The 24,486-nt window shown below is 39.5% G+C and overlaps 3 protein-coding genes across 7 annotated transcripts in view; 1 reads left to right on the top strand and 2 right to left on the bottom strand.

The window, feature by feature from the left end:
* Window positions 1-1,892, bottom strand: part of LOC124870324 (pituitary adenylate cyclase-activating polypeptide type I receptor-like) — a 34,982-nt gene extending 33,090 nt beyond the window's left edge. For 2 of the 3 annotated variants that reach the window (XR_007038736.1, XM_047368942.1), the window contains exons 1-2: window positions 1,652-1,892; window positions 904-1,027 (exon numbers count right to left, since the gene is read on the bottom strand). Coding sequence is in view for 2 of the 3 variants with exons in the window: in XM_047368942.1 (XP_047224898.1) it covers window positions 904-1,027; window positions 1,652-1,801 (274 nt within the window). In the remaining variant the exon portion in view is untranslated. The remainder of the gene's footprint in view (window positions 1-903; window positions 1,028-1,651) is intronic. The other variant, XM_047368943.1, reaches the window with a different exon arrangement.
* Window positions 1,893-10,461: 8,569 nt separating this feature from the next.
* Window positions 10,462-20,704, top strand: eef1da (eukaryotic translation elongation factor 1 delta a (guanine nucleotide exchange protein)). Of its 3 annotated transcripts, XM_047367902.1 has the most exons (10): window positions 10,462-10,583; window positions 10,943-10,964; window positions 13,357-13,971; window positions 15,212-15,335; window positions 16,230-16,286; window positions 16,948-17,026; window positions 17,905-17,999; window positions 18,125-18,328; window positions 18,408-18,602; window positions 20,596-20,704. In XM_047367902.1, exons 3-10 carry the CDS (start codon window positions 13,388-13,390, stop codon window positions 20,632-20,634), a joined length of 1,377 nt encoding a protein of 458 aa, XP_047223858.1. In that variant the 5' UTR covers window positions 10,462-10,583; window positions 10,943-10,964; window positions 13,357-13,387; the 3' UTR covers window positions 20,635-20,704. The 3 variants fall into 3 exon arrangements, with proteins under 3 accessions (XP_047223858.1, XP_047223859.1, XP_047223860.1); XM_047367903.1 differs by lacking the exon at window positions 16,230-16,286; XM_047367904.1 differs by lacking the exons at window positions 10,943-10,964; window positions 13,357-13,971 and adding an exon at window positions 12,304-12,371 and having other exon boundaries at window positions 10,523-10,583.
* The window catches only part of LOC124869778 (E3 ubiquitin/ISG15 ligase TRIM25-like), a 15,196-nt gene continuing 11,227 nt past the window's right edge, over window positions 20,518-24,486 (bottom strand). The window contains exons 2-7 of the mRNA XM_047367901.1: window positions 23,461-23,547; window positions 23,139-23,372; window positions 21,642-21,801; window positions 21,527-21,577; window positions 21,383-21,442; window positions 20,518-21,303 (exon numbers count right to left, since the gene is read on the bottom strand). Of these exons, the coding sequence (XP_047223857.1) occupies window positions 20,777-21,303; window positions 21,383-21,442; window positions 21,527-21,577; window positions 21,642-21,801; window positions 23,139-23,372; window positions 23,461-23,547 (1,119 nt within the window). The 3' untranslated portion in view covers window positions 20,518-20,776. The remainder of the gene's footprint in view (window positions 21,304-21,382; window positions 21,443-21,526; window positions 21,578-21,641; window positions 21,802-23,138; window positions 23,373-23,460; window positions 23,548-24,486) is intronic.

The following is a 24,486-nucleotide window of genomic DNA, read 5'->3' as shown; positions in this document are numbered from 1 at the left end:
GCAGCAATTTTGGTATCACACCTATGCCAGTGAATTTTCGCCACTGAATTTTCACCACTGTTGCATGTTTTTTTCCATTTCTGGATAATGGCTCTCATGGTTCTTTTACCCTGCTTCTTTTTGCCAGACAGGTTCTATTTGGGAACTTTCTTTATTCAACAGGTCTGACAATAATCAGGTCTGGATGTAGCTATTCGAATTTAACTCAGCTTTCCAAAAATTTTGTTAATTTCCTTCAACTCATGATTTCGTAAAGGGGTGATTACTTTTCACATAGTGCAAGGTTGGTTTGGATGACCTTTTCCCCTTTAATCAATTAAAAACTGCTTTTTGTGTTTAATTAGGTTAACTTTCTCTGGGTTTATTTGATTATTTAAATCATTTAAGTGTGACACAAACAGAAAACTGAATTTTTCTGGCTTTTTCACAGAAATGTACCATAACATGCCTGTATTGCTCGTATGTAAAATTTAATTTTTTTGAAAAACTGAATGTTGGGTTTTTATTAGGCTACCTGTAAGCCATCATCATCATAATGCACAAAAATAAAAGCCTAAAATATATCTTTCAGTGTGATTAATCTACATATCAGTAAAAATGTCTCAGTTGAATTAATGGAATAAATCAACGTTTTAATTATATTTAACTAGATATTTTTGTCCAAGTACTTTGCTTCTCCTAACTTCAAAGACTAAAAAGATTAACTTCAACCGACATCTCTTTACCTCCAGGAAGTTTATAATTTTGTCCTTCCAATTTGGTCCCCTGCTTTCTTGCCTGCATCCCCAAACTACTTCTAGCATTCATACTTTCGATAGAAATCATGTCTCAAAGCGCCAGACTTTCTCAACCATCTCCCCAAGTGCGTGTTTGAGAGAGAGGAGCCCCAGAAGGGCAGCATACCACACGGGAACCCACCGCTGTGATCGCTCCGGTTTTGCGCCTCGCTTCTCCTCGTCTGGCTGCAAATCTCCCGAGCCCTCAGGTGTTGGAAGATGATGGCGCAGTCAGGATGTATTGCCTCGCCCTGAAAATCAGACACACGTCCCAGTTACCTACAGGGACGCAGAGACATTCTACTCGCTTGTTCTGAGTAGTTATGACGCTTTAGCGGGAAAGGCGATGATGGGGAGCCGGGGAAATGGAGATTTCAGTTAAATAATTTACTAATCGACAGCTTTAGGATACTTTTTAAAAAATAAACAATTTGCCCTCATCTTATATTGGAACAATTTGATATTTATAGCTCGGATTTTCAACATCACGAATAGGAATCTGGGTCCGTCCCTCTGCAAAGTCATGCGTGAATCTATGTCGGACCTCTCATTAATTTCCTCATCCATGCTGACTGTTGCTTTGATTGAGGATGTTGTTGATGGATGCAGGTTGATTGAAAAATGATAATGAGAGCCACGCAGCTGCGTAATAGGAACAATGTCAGTCCAACTGTGACAAAGCCCCAGGGAGAATCGAGAGGATAGCGCGCAAAAAGGTTAACCAGATTACTCTAAAAATAGACCAATACTGAAAATAGAGGAGATTGTTTTCCTATTATTAAAGATGTCCAGAACAACTTTTGTTGGACTTTGTGGCGGTTCTCATCATTTATCGGTGTGCGTATTTTTGGCGCAGATAAGAAGAACATACTCACCATCGGCTTGGACCAAAGCTGGAGGTAAAAGATGAACAGGATGACTTTCTCATATCCTCCCATGCCCTTTATGTGTCTCATCAGAAGGGGTTGTGAGCTCAGGTTTGTTCCGCAGCGCTTCTTAAAGAGTGACTTCTTCGGTGCAAACATCCAATCTGTCAGCCTAAAATAAATGCGTTCATGTTTTTCCCCCTAACTGTGATGTTCAAACTTGAGCTGCTGCTGCTGCTGCACATCTGTGCCCTAGCACAGTGAAATCAGCTGAAGGAGAAGCTCCATGCAGAGACTTCGGGGACGCCTCACAACACAGAACAGCCAATGGCCTAATTTCAAGTCACAGCGCATATCTACAGGGGTTGGACAATGAAACTGAAACACCTGGTTTTAGACCACAATAATTTATTAGCATGGTGTAGGGCCTCCTTTTGCGGCCAATACAGCGTCAATTCCTCTTGGGAATGACATATACAAGTCCTGCACAGTGGTCAGAGGGATTTTAAGCCATTCTTCTTGCAGGATAGTGGCCAGGTCACTACGTGATCCTGGTGGAGGAAAATGTTTCCTGACTCGCTCCTCCAAAACACCCCAAAGTGGCTCAATAATATTTAGATCTGGTGACTGTGCAGGCCATGGGAGATGTTCAACTTCACTTTCATGTTTATCAAACCAATCTTTCACCAGTCTTGCTGTGTGTATTGGTGCATTGTCATCCTGATATACGGCACCGCCTTCAGGATACAATGTTTGAACCATTGGATGCACATGGTCCTCAAGAATGGTTCGGTAGTCCTTGGCAGTGACGCGCCCATCTAGCACAAGTATTGGGCCAAGGGAATGCCATGATATGGCAGCCCAAACCATCACTGATCCACCCCCATGCTTCACTCTGGGCGTGCAACAGTCTGGGTGGTACGCTTCTTTGGGGCTTCTCCACACCGTAACTCTCCCAGATGTGGGGAAAACAGTAAAGGTGGACTCATCAGAGAACAATACATGTTTCACATTGTCCACAGCCCAAGATTTGCGCTCCTTGCACCATTGAAACCAACGTTTGGCATTGGCATGAGTGACCAAAGGTTTAGCTATAGCAGCCCGGCCGTGTATATTGACCCTGTGGAGCTCCAGACGGACAGTTCTGGTGGAAACAGGAGAGTTGAGGTGAACATTTAATTCTGCCGTGATTTGGGCACCCGAACATCCCTTTCAGACAGCTTCCTCTTGCGTCCACAGTTAATCCTGTTGGATGTGGTTCGTCCTTCTTGGTGGTATGCTGACATTACCCTGGATACCATGGCTCTTGATACATCACAAAGACTTGCTGCCTTGGTCACAGATGCGCCAGCAAGACGTGCACCAACAATTTGTCCTCTTTTGAACTCTGGTATGTCAGCCATAATGTTGTGTGCATTTGAATATTTTGAGCAAAACTGTGCTCTTACCCTGCTAATTGAACCTTCACACTCTGCTCTTACTGGTGCAATGTGCAATCAATGAAGACTGGTTACCAGGCTGGTCCAATATAGCCATGAAACCTCCCACACTAAAATGACAGGTGTTTCAGTTTCATTGTCCAACCCCTGTATGCCTTAAACTGGCAGTAGCACATGTATTTTGAATTCATTTGTACCGGCTGACATTCAAATCAAGTTTTTATTCTCACATATTGACACAAATTTGATCCCTAGTAGATTGCAGCCATCCAGAATAATTTTGACACCAAACAAAGCTTTTAAAAATCAAAATAATACTAAAAGGGAGGTTTGGATGCTGCCAGTGACTCTCTGAGCTGGAATGAAGTCCTGGGTTCTACCAAAACCAACCTTGAAATGCCAAGAACTTCTCTGAGGCCCTGCCTTAAGAAAACAAACAAACACACACACCTTGACCAAAAATAGTATAAAAAAACTTACTATTATTTAACATATTCTAACTGTAAAGCTAATATTAATGGAAATTAATATTTGTATGTTAGTAAATATCAATGGTTCTCATATATTCAGCTAAGTCCCTCCTCATGAAGAATTTTATTTAATTGTTTTTTAAGTTTGATTTCAGTACGGCAAAAAAGAAACTAAATATATATTCTTTTAAAAATGTATACATTTATTTTATACAAAATAAAATTGTATTGGTTTTTTGTTGAATTGTTTGTTTCTTAACTAAAGACACACTCAAGTAAGAACTGTGACTTCCTGAAACCATAGGAACCATCAATTTAATCTGAGTAAGGAAAGCTACAAAATGTATTTTATAAAACTGTATTTAACAGGTATATTGACTACACGAAAATACATTTCGTACGAGTACGAGTACGAGTACATTTTACTATATATTAAAAAAATAAAAATAACTTTTAAAGTACAATGCAGTTCTTTGGTAGAAACATATTTTCTTGCATTAGTGAGCTCCTGTTCTCACTTTAGTGTTTCATGCTTTTCTGAGGATATTATAAAGTCATTTTCCTCGTTTCAGGTAGCCTCAGTTTTTTGTCCCAGAAAATCTATGCGCATTTCATAAAATGAAATGTTTCAACATATCCTCTTATTCATTTTATCTTTATGCTCTCAACTCTCAAACATACCAGTGAAGTACGTCTGTGTTCAGTGTAACTTTAACAGAAAGGCACCTTTTCATTTAAGCAGACACGTTTTCCTCTAAATCTGTGGAGGAAATAAACTCCTCCAGCAATAATCATCACATAATCATCCAGAGTGGCGTGGACGACTTTATATGTATGCTGCTGATGGAGTTATAAACTCGTCCAGTTCCTGCAAAATAACACAAATCAAATCTGGCCCAGATAAAGAACCCAAACACACTGTAAACAGTTGACTAACGGGTTTGTTAATAAATTATGGCAGGTTATAATCAAAATGATCTTAGCAACATAATTTAATTCCTATTTATTTGACTACCAGATCTGTTTGCAGTTCAGCTTTTCTCACACATTGTTTGCATTTTATTTAATTAAACTCTAACTCTTACCAAGGCCCTATTGAAATTCATGAAAACGGCTCCCTAGCCCTGAAGTCCCAAAGACTGATTAACTGTAACTGTAACTTTGCCTTTCTGGTCCTTGAGGCTTGTTAAAACCACCTATAGTGACATACCTTGCATGATAAAAAGCTATAAAAACAAAGAGAAATACAGAGAAGGAATCTGGTGAGTCTAAACATTTCTGTTTCTTTCTTTCTTTATTGGTCTTTGTCTTGATTTTGGTGGGCTGCCATCTGGTTATGTGTGTTCATCATTTCATCTTCATGGTCATGAATCTAATCTAAGCAAAAAATGACAAATAAAAGCAGAAGAAAAAAAAACAATGAATTCAGTGCAAATTTATTTAGCATGACTGATAAAAATCATTATTATCCATGATTATGTAAACATTTTATTTAGAGTACTGAAACATGAGTAGAGCCTTTTGTCTGATGTGTGTTATAAAACAGTAATAATTGTTTCAAAGGCATCTGGTTATATTTTTGACATAACAACGGCTTTTCTAACAGTGGGATAGTTTGTGCTGATGCGTTCAAATCACGCAGTTCGCGTGTAAATGTAGATCAGGACAGGGCTAAAAACAACAAATCATTTCCTACGGAACACCTTCCAAGAACAAGAAAATAGGACTCAACCTTCATACCCTTGTGCAGAGCAGCCAAGTGATTAATCAACAGCAACACTTCATTGCAGATGTTTTACATTTAAAAAGAGTCTGCTTGTTTTACATGAAAACGCAGACTGTCACAAAATCAATATGGTCTGTGCAAAAGTAATCAGACCCTTTGAACGTTTTTATTTAATTTGTTATGATAGAACCACAAACTTTAATTTATTTCTATATAAACTTCTATTTATTACCTCCTCCAAGGAGGTATTGTGCAGTTGAGTCTGTCTTGTCTGTCTTGTCTGTCTGTCTGTCTGTCTTGTCTGTCTGTCTGTCTGTCTGTCTGTCTGTCTGTCTGTCTGTCTGTCTGTCTGTCTGTCTGTCTGTCTGTCTGTCTGTCTGTCTGTCTGTCTGTCTGTCAGCAACTTTACAGAAAAAGTTACAAACGAATTATTATTATTATTATTTTTTTTTTTTCTTAACCCAAGGAAGAATCCATAAAAATTTGGTGGTGATCCAGATCCTGATCTGGATCCAGAATGACCATACGTTGGGTGGCTGAGGTGTGCAGTCTCTTACTGTCTTGTTTTAAGTTAAGTGGTCGACCAAGATAGAACAGTGCATATTTGTGAAGTGAAATAAATGTTTTGTTTTACAAATAAAAACCTGAAAAGTGTGGCTTGTATTTGTATTCAGCCCTCCGGGTTTGTCTCTACTTAGAGACTGGAATTGTTGCCAATTTGCAAAATAAATCCAGTTCTGAGAATCTCTTTGAATATCAATTGAAGTCAAGTCTTGTCTTGACTTTGACTGGTCCATTCTGACACCTTAATATGTTTTGATCTAAACCAGTCCATATCATCTCTGGCAGCCTCTGAGAGGATTTCTTGCAGGACCACTCTGTATTTACCTCCATATAGCTTCCCTTTAACTGTAAAAAGCTCCCCTGTACCTGTTGAAGAAAAGCATCTCCTCAGCACGATGCTGCCAAGACCGTGTTTAACAATGTGAATGGTGTGTTTAGGGGGATGTGCAGTGCTCATTTCCCACTCACATGACCCAAGAGTTCAATATCCGTCCAATCTGACCAGAGCACATTATTTTACATGACCAACAGTTTAAACAACGTATTACTTTTAGAGCCTTAAATTAAAGCACAACAAAATACAAGTGGAACTCATTTATTTTTAGGAAAACGTTTTGTTATTTTAATGAACCTATGTCCGACAATAAAATTTTACCTCAATAAAGGAAAAAAATATCTCTTGCTGCTTTTTTTTAGCATGAAAACCTGTGTTGGTTCTCCTTTTCAATCGGCCTGTCCACAAATTGTGGCTTTACTGGTTTGCTGACACAGGTATGTGTTGTGAGTCAACCCATCTAGTCAAACATGTGAAAAACATGTTTTATTGCCAAGATGTGAGATAATTTGGATTTAGTTAGACACTGCTGTCAAATATAAAGTCATGCTTAGTGAGCACACAGGTGGAGCAGAAGCAAATTGTCCCTCCATAATCTGACCATACTCTGGCACCATTTTTGAAAATTTTAGACCTTTCAGTTACCTTTGAAATCATTAATTTCAACATACTCTTGTGCTTTGCATTTGAAGTCCTTGAAATAATACAAAAGAATCAAAACACACCCATGCACATCACATTGGAAGTTCAGCTTGGATACTTTAGATGTTTTCTTAGTTGCTTGATCGACCATGGGTTGCATTCCCTTTTTCGTTCATGTCCTGGAAGGTTGGCAGTAGTCCTATGAGCCATATGCTTCTTTAATAATGTTGACATCTGTGGTCAGAGGAACATCTACTGCATGAAGATAGTTTTGTGAGCTTTACCTTTATTGTCTATAATCTTCTTTCTGAACTAATCAGACTGTCTGGTCCATGTTGAGTGTGGTGATACCAAACTACCCATGTTTGTTCCCTTTATATAATACCATAATTAATAATCTCTTTAAGGGTGCCAAAAAATCTGTCCATGTTATTTTGGCACATTTCTTTAAAACTAATATTTGTTTGCTTACTCTACATACTCTAAAGGCATGCAAGTATGCTGTAAACAATTGCTTTGCAATGAAACATCTTTCTGGAGAAATGAAGATTCTTTGAGCAGTAAGGGTACCAACAAATCTGTCTGCATCTGTAGATACGTAAAAGCCCTTTGAGATGTCTATATCTGGATCAACATTTCATTTTGTAAACATGTTATGATAAGATGTATTTTTTTATTGAGGTTAGTTGAGGCTAGCTGTCTGACTTCTCAAAGCTTTCCACCATCTTTATCATTCATGATTTTCTCAGATTTCAGTGACAGAAACAACTCTTAAATCAGCAATATGTAACAAATCAGAATGATGAAAGCACTGTAGTAAGAAAAAGTAATGTTTTGTCTTTCAGTAGTCATTCTAAATTTGAACTCATTTTTAAAGGAAAGTCCCATTCTCAGCCAGGATTAGAACAATTTGTCTACTCAGGAAGATCAACATATAGTAAGTTCATTTTAGCCATTATTATGGTGTATATATAATATATAATGGACATCAATACAGTATAGTTTACCTCTAAATATATTTGGATGGCACTGAAACGTTTTATATGTTCTGGAACAGAAAAGGTCAAAAGTTAGAATGTGAAGTTACAGATGGCAGGGCAAAGGTTTGGATAGCTGGAGAGGTGGCTTGTCAGGAACATGGCTGACAAGTATGAGTATTGTTTGTTTTACCCTAGGAGGAATACCGTCATGTTCAATAAATGAGAATATGTGTTGCTGTGAGGATGGTTTGTCAGATTAGGAGTATTTTTTGAAAATATCAACCTTTAATCAGATATAAAACATACTTTTCAAAAAGCCCACATTTCTAAATCAAATGTTTCTGTTTTTTATTAGTCCAATGTAATATTCTAATCTTAAATGTTGTGGTTTCATTAGCTGTAAGCAGAAAACCCTCATAATTAACAGAAATAAAGGCATAAAAACATCAGTTTGTGTGCAGTTAATCTACAGTGCCTTGCAAAAGTATTTAGTCCCCTTGAACTTTTCAACCTCTTGCCACATTTCAGGCTTCAAACATAAAGATATAAAATTCAAATTTTTTGTGAAGAATCAACAACAAGTGGGACACAATCGTGAAGTGGAATGAAATGTATTGGATGTGTCAAACTTTTTTAACAAATAAAAAACTGAAAAGTGGGGCGTGCAACATTATTCGGCCCCCTTGCGTTAATACTTTGTAGCGCCACCCTTTGCTGCAATTACAGCTGCAAGTCGCTTGGGGTATGTCTCTATCAGTTTTTCACATCGAGACACTGAAATTCTTGCCCAGTCTTCCTTGCAAAACAGCTGGAGCTCAGTGGGGTTGGATGGAGAGCGTTCGTGAACAGCAGTCTTCAGCTCTTTCCACAGATTCTCAATTGGATTCAGGTCTAGACTTTGACTTGGCCATTCCAATACCTGGATACGTTTATTTATGAACCATTCCATTGTAGATTTGGCTTTATGTTTTGGATCATTGTCTTGTTGGAAGATAAACCTCCGTCCCAGTCTCAGGTCTCTTGAAGACTCCAACAGGTTTTCTTCCAGAATGGTCCTGTATTTGGCCCCATCCATCTTCCCATCAATTTTGACCATCTTCCCTGTCCCTCCTGATGAAAAGCAGGTCCAAACCATGATGCTGCCACCACCATGTTTGACAGTGGGGATGGTGTGTTCAGGGTGATGAGCTGTGTTGCTTTTACGCCAAACATATCGTTTTGCATTGTGGCCAAACAGTTGGATTTTGGTGTCATCTGACCAGAGCACCTTCTTCCACATGTTTGGTGTGTCTCCCAGGTGGCTTGTGGCAAACTTTAAACGAGACTTTTTATGGATATCTTTGAGAAATGGCTTTCTTCTTGCCACTCTTCCATAAAGGCCAGATTTGTGCAGTGTACGACTGATTGTTGTCCTATGGACAGACTCTCCCACCTCAGCTGAAGATCTCTGCAGTTCATCCAGAGTGATCATGGGCCTCTTGGCTGCATCTCTGATCAGTCTTCTCCTTGTTGGAGATGAGAGTTTAGAGGGACGGCCGGATCTTGGTAGATTTGCAGTGGTCTGATACTCCTTCCATTTCAATATGATTGCTTGCACAGTGCTCCTTGGGATGTTTAAAGCTTGGGAAATCTTTCTGTATCCAAATCTGGCTTTAAACTTCTCCACAACCGTATCTCGGACCTCCCTGGTGTGTTCCTTGGTCTTCATGATGCTCTCTGCGCTTTGAACAGAACCCTGAGACTATCACAGAGCAGGTGAATTTATACGGAGACTTGATTACACACAGGTGGATTCTATTTATCATCATCAGACATTTGGGACAACATTGGATCATTCAGAGATCTTCACTGAACTTCTGGAGTGAGTTTGCTGCACTGAAAGTAAAGGGGCCGAATAATATTGCACGACCCACTTTTCAGTTTTTTATTTGTTAAAAAAGTTTGACACATCCAATACATTTCATTCCACTTCATGATTGTGTCCTTCTTGTTGTTGATTCTTCACAAAAAATTAGAATTTTATATCTTTAAGTTTGAAGCCTGAAATATGGCAAAAGGTTGAAAAGTTCAAGGGGGCCGAATACTTTTGTAAGGCACTGTATATATGGTGTTTCACTTAATGAGCTAAGTTACTGAAATCAATTAACTTTTCAACAATATTCTAATTTACAGAATGGGTCTGCATTTAAGTCATTGGATGGATGGATGGATTTCAGGCAGTAGGAGAGTGAACAAAGTATTAAAATATAGGTACTTTTCAATACCAGACCTGGAAAGTATTTAAATCAATTTCCATACCTATCCAAACTAAGTAGTTAACCTGTTTTATGTTTCAGGAATTAGATCAGTTTAGATCAGTCTTGTTTGTGAAAGGAAATGTTGCAATCGATTATTTGTTCCCAAAGTGTTTAGAATGCTAGCTTACACATCTAGTAAAATTAACTTTGTACCATTAACATTCGTGTTCCCTCCTGAAGCATCATGGGAAATGCAGTTTTCCACAAAAATGGATCATACCAATAATGTGGTATGTTTTCCAACTAAAGCACAACTCTCCTAGGCGAGCATTATCCTTGCAACGCGTTTCATTTTTATTGACAATAACGTATTTCATAATTGTTCCTATAAACTTCGAATAATCATCCATAAAATGGTAGAAACACCGAAGTGTCCTCCCCTCTGCTGCTTAAGAATACTGGGCTGCCGTTAATGTCAGTCCTCTTCTACCGTCGGATCACAGCTGTGGCGGCAGTCCCCGAGCCATAAAACGTCGAATAAAACCAAACGTAAGTGCAGTAAAGTGAAATTGTTCGTGGCCGGTAAGTGTCTGAACGTATGTGGTCGGTAAAACCAACAAACTGTCCTGACTTTAAAGATTGTTAGGCCACGTGGTCAAACTTAAGTTGGTGACGCTGTCAAAAACTTGTGCCGCTACAAACCAGAACCAAGCTACAGGAGAAATAAATAGAGTATGAGTTTTTACCGTCATTTTTGTACTATTAGTCCTGTATGTATGTTGATTTTATCGGTCACGTTTTCTCCTTTTTTTTTTTTTTCATAACGGTTGTTTTACAAACCCGCTTTAACCTTAATCTTCAATCTTATGACATTTATTGCATTCAAATGTTGCTTTGTTCATTACTAGAATCTTATTCCGGTTGCTTGAGGTAAGTTTTTGGAGTTGAAAATTGCTTTTTTATTTTTTAGCGTGTAATACTGACAGCCTGGTTGTTTGCAGACTTTAAACGCTGAAACTAATGCAAACTTGCCACAAAAGTGTTTGATATGCATAGTTTTGAATTTATATATTTGTTTATATTTAACATGCTGGCATTTTTAATCTAATCCTCCTCAAATGCATTTTTAGTCCCTGGTGGTTAGATCAGAGCCAGTATAAGATCCTGATGGTGTGCTAAACCTGAGTAAAAGTGCAATGATTTCAGTTTGTCACTGATTTATGTTTGATAACAAAACTATTTTTATTTATTTTTTATTTTTTTGGATAAAGCATTAAAAACAACTTTTTCAAATGATACCAGGATCATATATGCATTAAATAAAAAAAGATGGACACTGTTTTTAAATGTTGACAGTTTGGTGTAATTTATGTCCTCCAGTTTACATTGAAATCCCATTAAAAACGTATGATCAAAAATCACACGTGAAAGATTCATAAAAAATAAAAACATATTATCCTGAAACGTCCAACAATCATCTTTAATTGGTCTGCCCTTCTTTTGTAGTTGGAATAAATGCCAATTCTCCCGTAATAGTTGGTCTACTCAGCTAAAAGCCTATTCTGTTTCGTGTAGAGTACGTTTTCACAATTTGAAAACGGCAACAAAAAAAATTCTGCTTTGATTCGAAGACCTTCAGCCCTGGACATTGTTGCTAAATTCAGAAAAACAGTTCAGGTTTTTCATGGAATCTGGTCTTTGTGTGTGCTATTTAAGCATGTGCTGATATTTCAAATCAGTTTGTTTTTGTCACGTAGATGACTGAAAACCTAACAGACAGATTTAAAAAAAATTATACTCCTAAATCAAAACGTCAACAGTAACGTATAGCCAGTAAAAAGCCATTTTAGGAGGGGATCAAGGGGTTGCAGTAAAAACAGCAGCTGCAGAATCGCTGAGGCAATTGATGGTGATTTGTGGCCATTTTGCTTGCCATCGAGAAGTTCAGCTGCTGTATCTATTGGTGACCAGTCATGGCCAAAATATACTGTGCAATTACTCAAGCCTTAACCTAAAATCATAGAGCTCCAGATATTTAGGAGGGAGAAAGCCTTTGACCTCTGCTTGGAGTTTTGGCTGGTAAAAACTTGACTTGAGAAAGTGGAAACAAGGCCAAGAAGACCAGAGAAGCAGTTGCAGTGGTTATGACTGAACAAAATTATTTTTCTTTTTCTGTCTGAGTTTTGAGAAGTCAATGCTCTTTCAGGGTTTGACTTCACTGAAGAAGTTGAGTGTAGGCTGACCAGTTTTTTTATTTTTTTATTATTAGTATAAATCAACCCCAAAGGTGATAAATAGAAATAAGGGCCCAAGATGGAACTTTGATGGACACCAGAAGTAAGCGGAGCTGTTTCAAAGCTGCTTAGTTTCTTGTATAAGTTTATTCTGGGTTCCTTTTTGCTAAGAGCAACTTAAGCTTTGCTGCCTTTTTGAACATTTTAATCTCAACCACCTTTGCTCTCCATGTCTGCTGCTTCACAAGCTTTTCCTGATTACTCTAACCTGCATGCTTTTACAAAAAGCTCACTGCCGTCTGAAATAATATACACATACAGCGCTGTGAAAGTTTTTCCCCTGACAGATTTATTTTTGCTCACTTTTCACAATTGAATGCTGCAGATAATCGGATTTAAATATTGTGCAAAGGTAAGCTGGGTAAATACAAAAAGCAAATCATTTCATTTATTAAGGGGTGGAAGCAAAGGCCTGCAGTGCTTTAGATTTTCTGGGTTCTTTTGTAACCTCCTTGATGACTCATTATTCTGCTCTTTGGAGAAATTTTGTTAGCTTGGCTGCTCCTGTTCAATGTTTTTTCCGAGGAAGAGCTCACAGTGGTTAACTGTAATCAGTTACTTAGTTTCCAGTCTGTCATTTAATTCCCATTTAATTTAAAATGGGCCACGATATGTTGCTTTTTGAGATCTTTTACCCTACTTCGTGTTGTCCGACAGGTTCTGTTTATGTGATTTTTGAATGTACAGGTCGGGCAGTAATCAGGCCTAGGTGTGACCAGTCAAATTAAGCTCAGTTTTCCAAAAAAAAAAAAAAAATGTGAATAACTCATGTAATTGATTCGCCAAGGGAGGCAATTCTTTTTCACATAGGATCAGGATTGTTTGCTTTTTTTACCCATTAATAAATGAAATCATTTGAAAACTGCATTTTGTTTTTTTGTATCTTTGCCTGATATCAAAATTTGCTTGATCTGAAAGATTTAAGTGTGACGGATGACCATAACAGAGAAAAAAAAAACTTCATGGCACTTTATCGAGCTTCTATCTGTTGGTTCTTTACTTTCTTTATTATCCTTTTGATATACAAGTCAGTAAAGAAGCGACGGTCTTGGCAGAAGAATGGATCAAAATCGTCAACAGCGCGGTGTCCCTCAAAATGTTGTCCCAGTTGGGGGCTTCAGGCAAGGTACTGTTCCCACAGTGGAACGAGGAATCATCATCGGAGACAATGTCCAGTTTGGAAGGCTGAGACGTCGCTCAAATTTGTCTCAATCTGAGAGCTCAGGGGCTGAAGAGGAGCGTCTGGGCTTCTCTATGGAGGCCAGTGGCTCCTATGGTCGAAGCCCCATCCTCCAGGGCATGCAGGCAGAGGGGGTATGGTACAACCGCACCGCCTATGAGCAAGCTGAGGGCAACTACCATCGGCGACTTGCCTCCAATGGAAATGGACCACTGTCATCCTCCCCACGGAGCCCAAATACCAAAGGAACTTTGACCTTCCACTCCAGCTTCAACAGCGATCAACGACAGGATGAGGGGCACGCCGTCATGACTGTGAAGGCCTCGGGTACCCCTCACCGTCGGCTCGGTAAAGGTCGCAATCGCACTTCTTCTGAGACCGAGCAGGGGGGCAAGGGCAGCAGGGGGCCGAACCAAAGGAAGAAGGGCCTCTCCAAGACTGAAAGCAGGCCAAGATGGGTCAAGTATGACACCTCTCGCAATGAGAATGAGCACAACATGATTTGTGTTGTAACTCTGGTTACGTTTGTCTGTCTGCATTGTCTGGCCTTTTTTTCAGGAATGCTAACTTATGTATACATTTTTTTATTTCTTTTTTTGGTGGATGTCGTTCTTTCTGAAGTTGTAATATGCAGCATGACAATGTACAGTTAAAGCTGCTGGTTATTTTGCCATTTCAACATTTCATACACAGTTTTCGTCGCTTAGTATGGGTTTTGGCTTGGTACAAAATGCAGCCTTGGACTTGGTCGTTTTGTACGGATTGTGTTAATTTATACATTTCATACCTACTTGGATAGCTGACAATTTAATGTAATTTTCCATATTGGTCGTCATTAAATTAGATCTACTGTCAGGAAGTCGTTTAATTATTTTTGGTTTGATCAGGGATGGAGTGTAATACTTAGTTTTCAGATATGCATTGGAATTTTCACAGATTTGAGATTTTTTTTTTTTTTTCTGACAATTTATCTCCATAATTAATTAAAATGCTGAATTGCAAACTACTCACCAGGGTTTGATAGTAGGCCTGCTGGATATCAGGGAGAATTGTGGTAATATTGCAAAAATAGGGTGCAGGCATCAATAAGAGTATATCTAACTGGCCAAATATATTACTAGCATGCAGAGTGTGAATGCATGGCTCTTGAAATATAACCTGTACCCGGATATTGCAGCCAAGCAGTCTATTAAGGATGGTGCGTTGTGATTCAATATATCAAACTGACCTGGAGCCACAGCTAACACGACAGAATGCTGTTTCCTTTGATTGTTTGACAGTAAAGTAGTTGTCTTTCTTTTTTGTTTTCGCTGGCAGGCAGTGACCAGCTTTTGTTTGCTAATCCAGACTTTGCAAACGATGCAGCTCTGTTTGTTTAAGGAATGTGTCACTGTCTGCTGCTGTTGCCCATCAGCAAACAAATGGGAGATGGAACTTGTTCTCAAGCATTTAGCCTCTTTCAGTTTTTACATATTTTACATCATCTCCCTTGTACCTCCTGTTTTAGCTTCGTAAATGTATCATAAGCTTTGAATGGCTTCCTCACATTCCAGAATTGAGTCCACCTTTAACTGCACGGTGTTACCCGTCATGTCCCTCTCTGTCCTTGTCGTAACAACTTCTAAACCCTTTACTTTAACTGTTTGTACACAAATAAGCCTATAAATAAGTGTTTTCATCATCCTCCCTAAACTCTGTCACAGTACCAACATGAGCGGACTGCAGTGCCTCGCCACAGAGAACATCTGGTTCGACAAAGGCCGCTACGACGAGGCGGAGAAGCGCTTCTACGAGGGAGCCAACGGCCCCGCCACTCATCAGCAACAGGTAGCAACCTCTTTAGATCTAAAAGCCGCCTTCTGCTGTGGTAGAGGCTTGTAATTGTTCTCAGTCTGTCAACAGAGTTGTTTATAAAGAAGTCATAGGCTGCACAGATTTCCTTACTCATTTCCCTGCCGGTGTTGGCAACGGTTACATTATCGTCTGTCACAGCGGTCGGCAGCCTGCAGAAGCTGCCTACATGTCGGCTTGTGTTCTCAATTTAGAAATGGCTCGTCAGAGTGAGAAGGGTCAGGGGGTTCTGGCAGCTGCCTCGGCTTGTCGGACCGTCCTGACTTCCTGCACAAGTCTGGTAACAGAGTGGGGGGGTTTTTGGTTGTTTTTTTGTTTTGTTTTTTTCCTTAAGTCGTGTGGTTGCACCTTTAGAGGTTTTGATCTTGGTTTTTTTGTCAGCAGTGAGGAAACTTGTATCAGCAGTTGGTTCCTTTAAACCATTGAGTTTTCATATCAGCAGCTGTAGTTGCCTTTCCCTCAGGAAATGTTGGGGCAGGAGAGGACATCAAGATGGTCAGTGTGAGGGGGGGGGTCAAAATATCGATTCACAAAAAAACATCCTGAATGTGAGTATTGGCGAGTTAGGTTAAACGAAATATCAATACATGCCTGCACAGCATGAAAAATTTCAGTTGTGCCCACTACAATTTAACTCCAAGAACTAGAAGTTTAACCTTATTTATCTTTAAAAGTTGTAAAGCACATTTATAAAAAGGAAGTTCGTCATCTCTAGTTGTTCTGGACCTTTGACCTCCCCTAAAAATCAGAATTAGACCTTTTGAACATGAAGTTTGAGAACTCCAGATGTACTCCCGACATCTGTTTATCCAATTAGTTTTGAGTTTTTCCTGCCTTTAACTTTTCTCTATTGCTGGGGTGGGGGGTCAGGCAAAAGCAGACCAGCAGCACGCCAAAGGTCGCCAGCAGAAACGCCGGCACAGAAATGTACGTTTGTCCTCATCCAGGTTTGTTTTTCAGTCCTGGGAATGTTGCATGACTTAAATGCAGACTTGGTCTACAGCTGCCTGATGTATTGGTCTAATTTTTCTGCCTCCTTCTGTCAGTGTGTCTGTTTTTTTTTTTAGAAAAGGTTGTTTTGAGAAGATGATGCATGATCAGTTAAAATAAAGATGCGTATGATTATCGCACAGGCTCACTGTGGATTCTTTTAATCTGAATTGTGGAGATAGGATCCCTGTTGCATGTCAAAGTGTCCTCTACAAAGAGTCATACACTGATTATGCTTTGTAAATCTCTTTGTAGGACATAGAAGTTAAAATGGGAAGAAAAAAACCCTCTGTTCTTCAAATGTAGAAAATTTAGTGGCAATCATCTACTTTCTGAAACAAGCAGTGATCGCCTGCTGGCATTTTAGGCAAATTTGACCTGTATGCAAAAACTGTTAGAACATTCTCTTTTATAGATCTTGTTTGAAACCCAGAAGCATGTTTGTGTCCTCAGCCTATAGTGACAAACGTAGTTTTTAAACCCTTCCTGTTCTGCATGCATCTTCTTTCAGATTTAAAGTGGGTCCCAGCTTCCTTTGTAACAATTTTTTGTGCCAAACTGAAAGCTGACTTTTCTAATTCACTTTGTCTCTCCACAGTCGTCCTCTCATGGAGGAGACCAGGAGTTGATTTCCCGCATGAAGAGCCTGGAGCTGGAAAACCAGACTCTGCACAAAGGTTTCTTTGTTTTCCCACCTAAGCTTTTTGCCTACATTTAGGCTTTTAGCCGTGTTTGTGCAGCCAAATGATCACCTGGTTGTGGGTTTGGCCCAATTCAACTTTTCTTGCTAATCTGAATAATCTAAGGCAGCTGTCTGCCAAATTTAGTTCACTTAAGGTCAGTTAAAACCCATTATTTCAAAGACAAAGATATATAGTTGTGGATAAAATTAGACTACCTTATTAAACATTCAGTGGTATGCCTGATCTTTTCTCTGATTTCAAAGTGATTTTAATTACACGTTAAAACCCTAAGTTAAACTTTCTTTACTCATTACCGGAAAAATATTTACAAAACTATATTCTGAGGGAAAACTTTTGGCACCCTACCCCCTAATAGCTAGCATTACCCCCATTAGCTGCCAGTCTGACATCGGTCTGAGGAAATCATCACTTTTACATGTGCAACTTGAGGGGCTTCTGGTACATACAGACCGTTTCAAGTTGAAGAAGTCTAAATAAACCCCACACAGATCTCTACAGAAAACAGTTTCCTTTAAATGGCTTCTTTCTTCTTTGGCCTCCTGACTTCATTTTCAAACACTTCACTAATACTGGAGAGCGAGCAGAGTCTTCTTCCCTCAGTAATAACTTCCACACCGAAGAGTGGTGTTGGCACAAGGTGTTTGTTGATGGCAAAAAGAGTGGATCTTTTTACGACCAGCCAGTCATTGATCAGGGTTGATGATGCCTGAAGTAGTTGGATTCCAAGCACCAGCCTTTTCATCCTCATTGTCAATCATCCTCTTGCTTCAAAATGTCAGATTTGGATTGTGATACGTTTGCCAAGTGAAAAGAAACCATCAGTTAATGCAACCCTGTTCTTTGAATGTTAGTGGTGGAGGAGATGAGGGCTGCCGTGCAGAAGCTCGAGTCCAGAGTGGCTGTGCTGGAGAAGTCTCCTGCACCAGCAGCTGTCCATTGTGCAAAGGTAAATCATGGGGACAAAGTGTAGAAGGCAGACATCTTTTTAAACAAGCCACACAGTCTCCTGCATCTCAATACATGGATGGATGGATGGAATTTTTTAGCTGTTTTTCTCTTTTTAATACCCAGGCTGCACCAGTCCAGGCAGCTCCAGTCAAACAGGTGAAAGTGACAAACGGCGACGATGATGACGACATAGACTTGTTTGGCAGTGATGAGGAAGATGAAGAGGCAGAACGCCTCAAGCAGGAGAGACTGGAAGCCTATGCTGCCAAGAAAGCAAAGAAACCCGCCGTTATTGCCAAGTCCTCCATCCTGCTGGACGTCAAGCCTGTAAGTAAACATCTGAACTCTGGGTAATGAATACTATAACCAGTGAAGAGTGTTCTGATTGTTCTTGGTGTTCACGTAGTGGGATGATGAGACTGATATGGCAAAGCTGGAGGAGTGTGTGCGCTCCGTGCATATGGACGGGCTTCTCTGGGGGGCTTCGAAGTTGGTTCCGGTCGGATATGGCATCAAGAAGCTGCAGATCAACTGTGTGGTCGAGGATGACAAGGTCGGCACAGACATCCTGGAGGAGGAGATCACCAAGTTTGAGGATTATGTAAGTCACATTTATGTTTTAAACTTGCCTGCTGTCCACTCATAAAGCGATGCACTTTAGTAGCCTGGTTACTAAAAGTTTAGATGTAAACATACAGCACTTTGCATATATATTGATATCTTTGAACTTTTTCATTTTTCTTTTGTGGAAAGCACAAACCTAATTGTGTTTAAGTGGGATTTCGTGTAATAGACAAACACAATGCAGAGCACAATTGTGGAGAAGAAAAATGCAGTTTTTAAAATTTTCTGTAACTCGTACACAATCCTAAAAGTCTGGTGTGCATTTGCATTCTGCCCCTTTTACTTCAGATAGGGGGCAGAACTAAATAAAATCCTGTTAAACCGTTGCCTTTAGAAGTCTCCTTATAGCTAAAAGTCCAACAGTGTGTAAATTCAGCTGTTCTGTAAAGGCCTCAGAGGTTTGTTAGAGAACATTGGTGAACAAAACATGGAGACCAAGACAGGCCAGAAAAAATAAAGTTTGGACATCTCACAGAGCTTTGTTCAATCCATCATCTGAAAATAGGAGGATGACCTCTGCAACGCTAGAAAGCATGGTGATGGAAGCATTGTGCTGTGGGCATGCTTTTCAGCAGGGACAGAGGTAGTGGTGAGGTTAAAAAAAGACTTGGGGCGGAGGTCCTCATGCAGGGAAGTTTCAGTATGGAAATTGTTCTGAAGCACTCTCTCCAATCTGACTGATCTTGAACTATTTTGGAATAAACAAGGGGCAGCTGTTTCAGCCTGTAGACGTGAAAAGCTGGTTGAATTTAATGAAAGTTGAATGCAATGAAAGCACATTCTACAGAGTATTGGGGGGTTTTGTTGGCGTCACTGAAGTCGCCGTTCCGCCATCTTGGGTGTCTACCTAACGCTTTCCCACATTTCCCAACATTGCATACTTTTTCGACCATGGATTAGGATCTAGAGTCGTTACTGCCTCCTGATAAAGCCATGTACCTCATGAAAGTGGTGTCATCAACAAGGTGGATCCATATGTTGGTTTGTTTAGAGCAAATCCGGACGATTGGCCACACTATTCTTATTTTTTTTATAGCCACAACATAGGCAAAAATCCATAATTTCAATATTGCCTTTTATTGCATAATTACATAATAGTTATACTGTAAATGTATTATCTAGTAATATAACGGTAAAGGTAAATTGCAGCCTACATCTAGCTGGTCAAGGCGTAAGATCGCAGCTTACGGAAGTAGGTCATAACGCTGAGTGGTACCACCCAGCTCAGAATCAACTGATCAGCTCACGGTCTTGGCGGACTACTTCCCAGAATATTATTACAATAAATGTAGACGAACATTTATTTACCTGTCACAAATGTGCACTTCATACTCAGGTGTGAGTGAGGCTCAAGCCGCCTGGATATCCGATTCAGCCACAGTAGTCGATGTTGTGTACTCAGTGTTTTTGTTTTTTTTACACTGATTTTCTTTCACTGCTGGCAGGCGATAAACTAAACGTTGGTCTTGACCACCTCAACCACAATTAGGCAAGTTTCCCCCATAGTTAAATTGAATTGTCTGGAGTTTGGCTTTACTGATCATGCTAAAACAACGAAAGCAGGATGCAGCTGCCACCCAAGATGGCCATCACGCTTGGCGATCACGTGGTCTACAGCAACATCATGTGAAAACCCCCCATTGATTGAGGGGAGCTAAATAACAAAGCTCAAACTTTTTTTTTTTTTTTTTTTGTTGGGGAAACCATTTATCACTTTTCTTCCCATTAACTATCCACATCTGTGTTGGTCAGTCACAAATCCATTTTAATGCCCTGATGTTTGTGGCTGTAAAATGATGATGTAACCAAAGCTGTAAATCTGTTTGTACAGATTTTGTTGTAGCTCAGGTTAGTTTCTCTTATGATTTGTAGAAAGGAAAAAACAGAAAGTCTCATCTCTTAAGTTCATCTTTATTTCTTTAAGTAAATGACTTGACACATCAATACATCTTGTGCATTTTTCTCTGCAGGTCCAGAGTGTAGATGTTGCTGCCTTCAACAAGATCTAATCATCTTCACCACCAAAGTGCTAATGCTGCTCCCAGCTTGAGCGGTTATTAAAAAGCTGAATCTAGAGCACAAATTTGTCTGTTTCATTTCTGTATAATTATTTACAGGCCAACATTCAAAGTTCTAATAAATAATCAGGACTCAAAGACAGCACAACTTCAATGTAGAGCCCAACCCGACCCAAAACCCTGGGTACACAGGCTGGGTGAAAGTGGTCTTCTCTTTATGAAGCAGAACCATTGAATCAGAAACATTGTAGAAGGTTAGAGTCCCAGCCCTGTAATCCAGATACACTCCTATGCGGTTCCCACAGGGAGTCGTGATGGCTACGCTCTCCTTGTTGTGCTGGAAGGAGCAAACTGTGTTGACGCAGTCCAGACTCCAGGATTTGGAGTTGTGTCCCAGCTTGCAATCGCTCCCTCCACCAATCCTGTTCATGTTCTTGTAACAGATGCCAACTGAGACCCCGCCATTCCCAGCCCACTCCACCTCCCAGTAGCATCGGCCGGCCATCCCGGCTCTGCACAGCACCTGGGCCCAGTTGGTAAAGCGATCCGGGTGATCGGGGTAGGGCTGCAGCTCTGAGCGGGTGGTCACCGATCTCCGGCTGTCGGAGACGCTTAGGTAGGGGTTGGCTGTGCTGGGGTCCAAAGTCAAATCATTGTAATCTGGAGAAGAGAACATGGTCTCACATCTCGTAGGTTTTAGAATAAAATATAACAAACTAAATCAAGCATTTGTGCTCACGTTGAAGGAAATCAGCTCTTTTCCTTGGTTCTGTAGTGTAAGGAATGTCAGCATCTTTAACTGAAAGGACAGAGAAATATTTAACACCAATTTAAGCTGAAATCACTGGAAATATCTACATGCAATCAAAACAAATACTCGTACCGTTAGTCTTTTCAGGGATATTTGGATTGGTGCTCTCCTTTAATGAGTTTACTAGAAATGCAAACAAATAGTTTATTACAAAATTCTTTAGGATCACTATTTAAAATGGCCGTACCTTTATCAGAAACTCGGCTGAATTCTCTTTGAAGTGTTTCATCCAGGCCTCCATTCAGATCACCGAGGGCGTCTCTCATTGTTCTGTACATAAAATACGTGAGTGCATCCGTGTTGGGCATCTCCACCGTCTTCATGGGGAAATGAAGAGACTTGCACTTCTGCAGAGATGTAGAGACGAATGAATCACAGGAACCTTTTGACTGGTTATTAAATTGTACATCAAATTCCTAATGAAAATCCAGTCAAATTGGCTAGTTTATCTCAAGCTTAAACCCCAAACACTGATCAGAACAGTTTAATCTTGCTACATATGTTTGTTTTTTTTTATTAATCTGGTAAGCTTTGTCTTAAATCAAATGAACTCTTAAAACTTTGCATAAATCACATTAACCCCATTATTCAGCTTATTTGCTTATGTTATTACCTGTCTGTCTCAGGTAAAAGAGTGAGTGATATTGATTTACCAATCATTTTTGCACGTTTTAAAGATGATTATCTAGTTTCCCAGACAGGAGTTCATATTTGCAGTCCTGAACGAATACGAATCTTATGTCAAATGTAGAGCTGTACAATATAGTCTCAATATTGCAATGGCAAAAGACTGTTTTACACAAATATCTGCAAATTATGCATGCCAATATCACTTCTGGCCTTTTGAATTGACTCGCTGCCCTACATGCCAATTCCTGATGTATATTTTTAGCCGGTGAGACGCTAAAGCTTATAAAGAGTGGTGGAGACATTGTGATGATGGAGGAGAGTCAAGAAAAAGTAGACGAACCATAAATCGATATGGTCATAGGAATTTTAAGCTAAATGCATGTTTTCCCAATGTGCTTCTCTAGTCTACAGCCAGTATGCTAAGGTTGCATTAAAATATACACAAAGAAGCAAACCCATACTCATCATCTAATCGACTGTTCAAAACAAATTAGTCCCACTGCTGCCAACTTAAGTTTTAGTTTGACACAGACCTATGGAAAAATAAACACCCACTAAATGTATTGGTTTTAAAAGCTCTTGACAATTTCCCTTTTTGGTATTCTTCTCTTTGCAGACTATCATCTATACAGAAGCAATGGTCGCTGGTCAATTAGTGAAGCTATCTGCTCAGATGGAGCTTGCAATTGGCTGGTTAACCTGTGTTTTTACAGTCATGAAGATGCTAAATTTGGCAGAAATTAAATTACTATTGCATAATTACATGAAAACTAAGTATTTAGTATAAAATTTAGCAAACTAAGATATATTGGAGTGGAACTTTGACCACTAAATGGCAACAAAGTGCTTCCAATACAATGTTTGGTATGTGTGGAAGTTGTATCAACAGTCATGAGAAGGTTACAGGGACCAAATTTAACAAACCTCTAAATACAAATTAAAGCCAAACCCCATAGATGTTTTGTTAAAAAATTTATTTTTCTTCCAAGTCACAATTATGCAGTACTTTGTTTTAGTCAATCACGTCTAATCCAAATGAATTACATTTCCATACCTGGAGAAAGTGGGTGTGGTCCGCTGTGCGAGACAGCCTCTCCAGCTCTTCCTCAGTCCTCCTGTGCTCAGCCATCTCCCTCTGGATCTTCTCCAGCGTCTCCTCGGCCTGGGAGACCACTAGTCTCTCCTGGGATTTGATCATCTCCTTCACCTCTCTGCTTTGTTTCTCAATGGATCGAATCAGCTTGGAGTAAATCCTCTCGCTCTCCTCCACCACGGCCTCAGTGGAGTGCTGTAAGGGTTAAAGTTAGTTCTTTGTTTCCCAGTATAAGCATTTCTTTTCAAACATTACAACCTCTTGTGGATGACGTTAATCTCACCTTCATGTATCTGATGGCATATCTCAGTTCCTTCTCTGCATCCTTCAGTTTCTGCACTGACTTCAGAGAGGTTTCTTTGAGTTTTTTCTAGAATACAACAGATGTGATATTCATCACAGGGCATTCTTTCTAGCTGTTTAATAGAGGATTGTTTTCCAAGGTTGGCTTTCAGGGTGAAGCATTTTGATATCGCAGTCAAAGCACTGAATTACACTGGAAGGATTTTGGTCCATCAGCTGCAGAAACATCTCAGCCGGAGCTTCTACAGCAGGACAGAGAGATTTTACCCTGACTGTGTTCAATATTTTACATCTTGATGGCTTCACACGATGATGTGAGGTTTTATTGTGCTTCTCAGTCAACACATTTAGCATGTATTGTGCATTTGCTTGAGTTTCAGACTCCCCAGAGACAAGGAATGAGTCATCCTACTGTTTTATTTATACACCGCAAGCATTACTGAGCTTTATTGTTCTATATGCAGAAAGATGTAGAGCAGCGTCTGAACTAACTTGAAAGGTGAGCTGAAGGTATAGACACTGGTTTGGGCTTTAAATGAATGAGCAGGTAGTTTCTCTTTGGTTTGAACTATTTAAAATGAAGGTGAGGAAAAGTTCCTGAAAACTTTTACAAAACCTCTAGAACCTCTAAGATTTAGTGACTCATATTCTGTGAGGTTGTTGCTACTGCAATTATTTTAAAAAATTTAAATCTAAATTATTACCAAACAGAATTTACCTGAGCAGAGCCAACTCCAGAAACCTTTTTAAAAGTTAATTTTAGACATGGACCAGTGTGATAACCTTTAAACAAGAACATAAACATCTGACTTTTAACATATTCCTGCTGCTGCCAAAACCATCTAATATATTACAGCTATTATGAGGCTCTTTATTTGGATTTTAACAGACTATAGCAAAAATGCAGACAAAAGAACTAAATTTGATTGTAGTTGTCAAAGTTCTTGCACATATAGTGGCTTTATTGCTTGCTTCATAGAGTAACAAACTGTACAGTAAAGCCAAC

Source organism: Girardinichthys multiradiatus, chromosome 6 (assembly GCF_021462225.1).
Source record: "Girardinichthys multiradiatus isolate DD_20200921_A chromosome 6, DD_fGirMul_XY1, whole genome shotgun sequence".
Classification (NCBI taxonomy): Eukaryota; Metazoa; Chordata; class Actinopteri; order Cyprinodontiformes; family Goodeidae; genus Girardinichthys; species Girardinichthys multiradiatus.
Note: the sequence above shows the minus strand (reverse complement) of the source record. Positions and strands in the feature narration are given on the sequence as shown.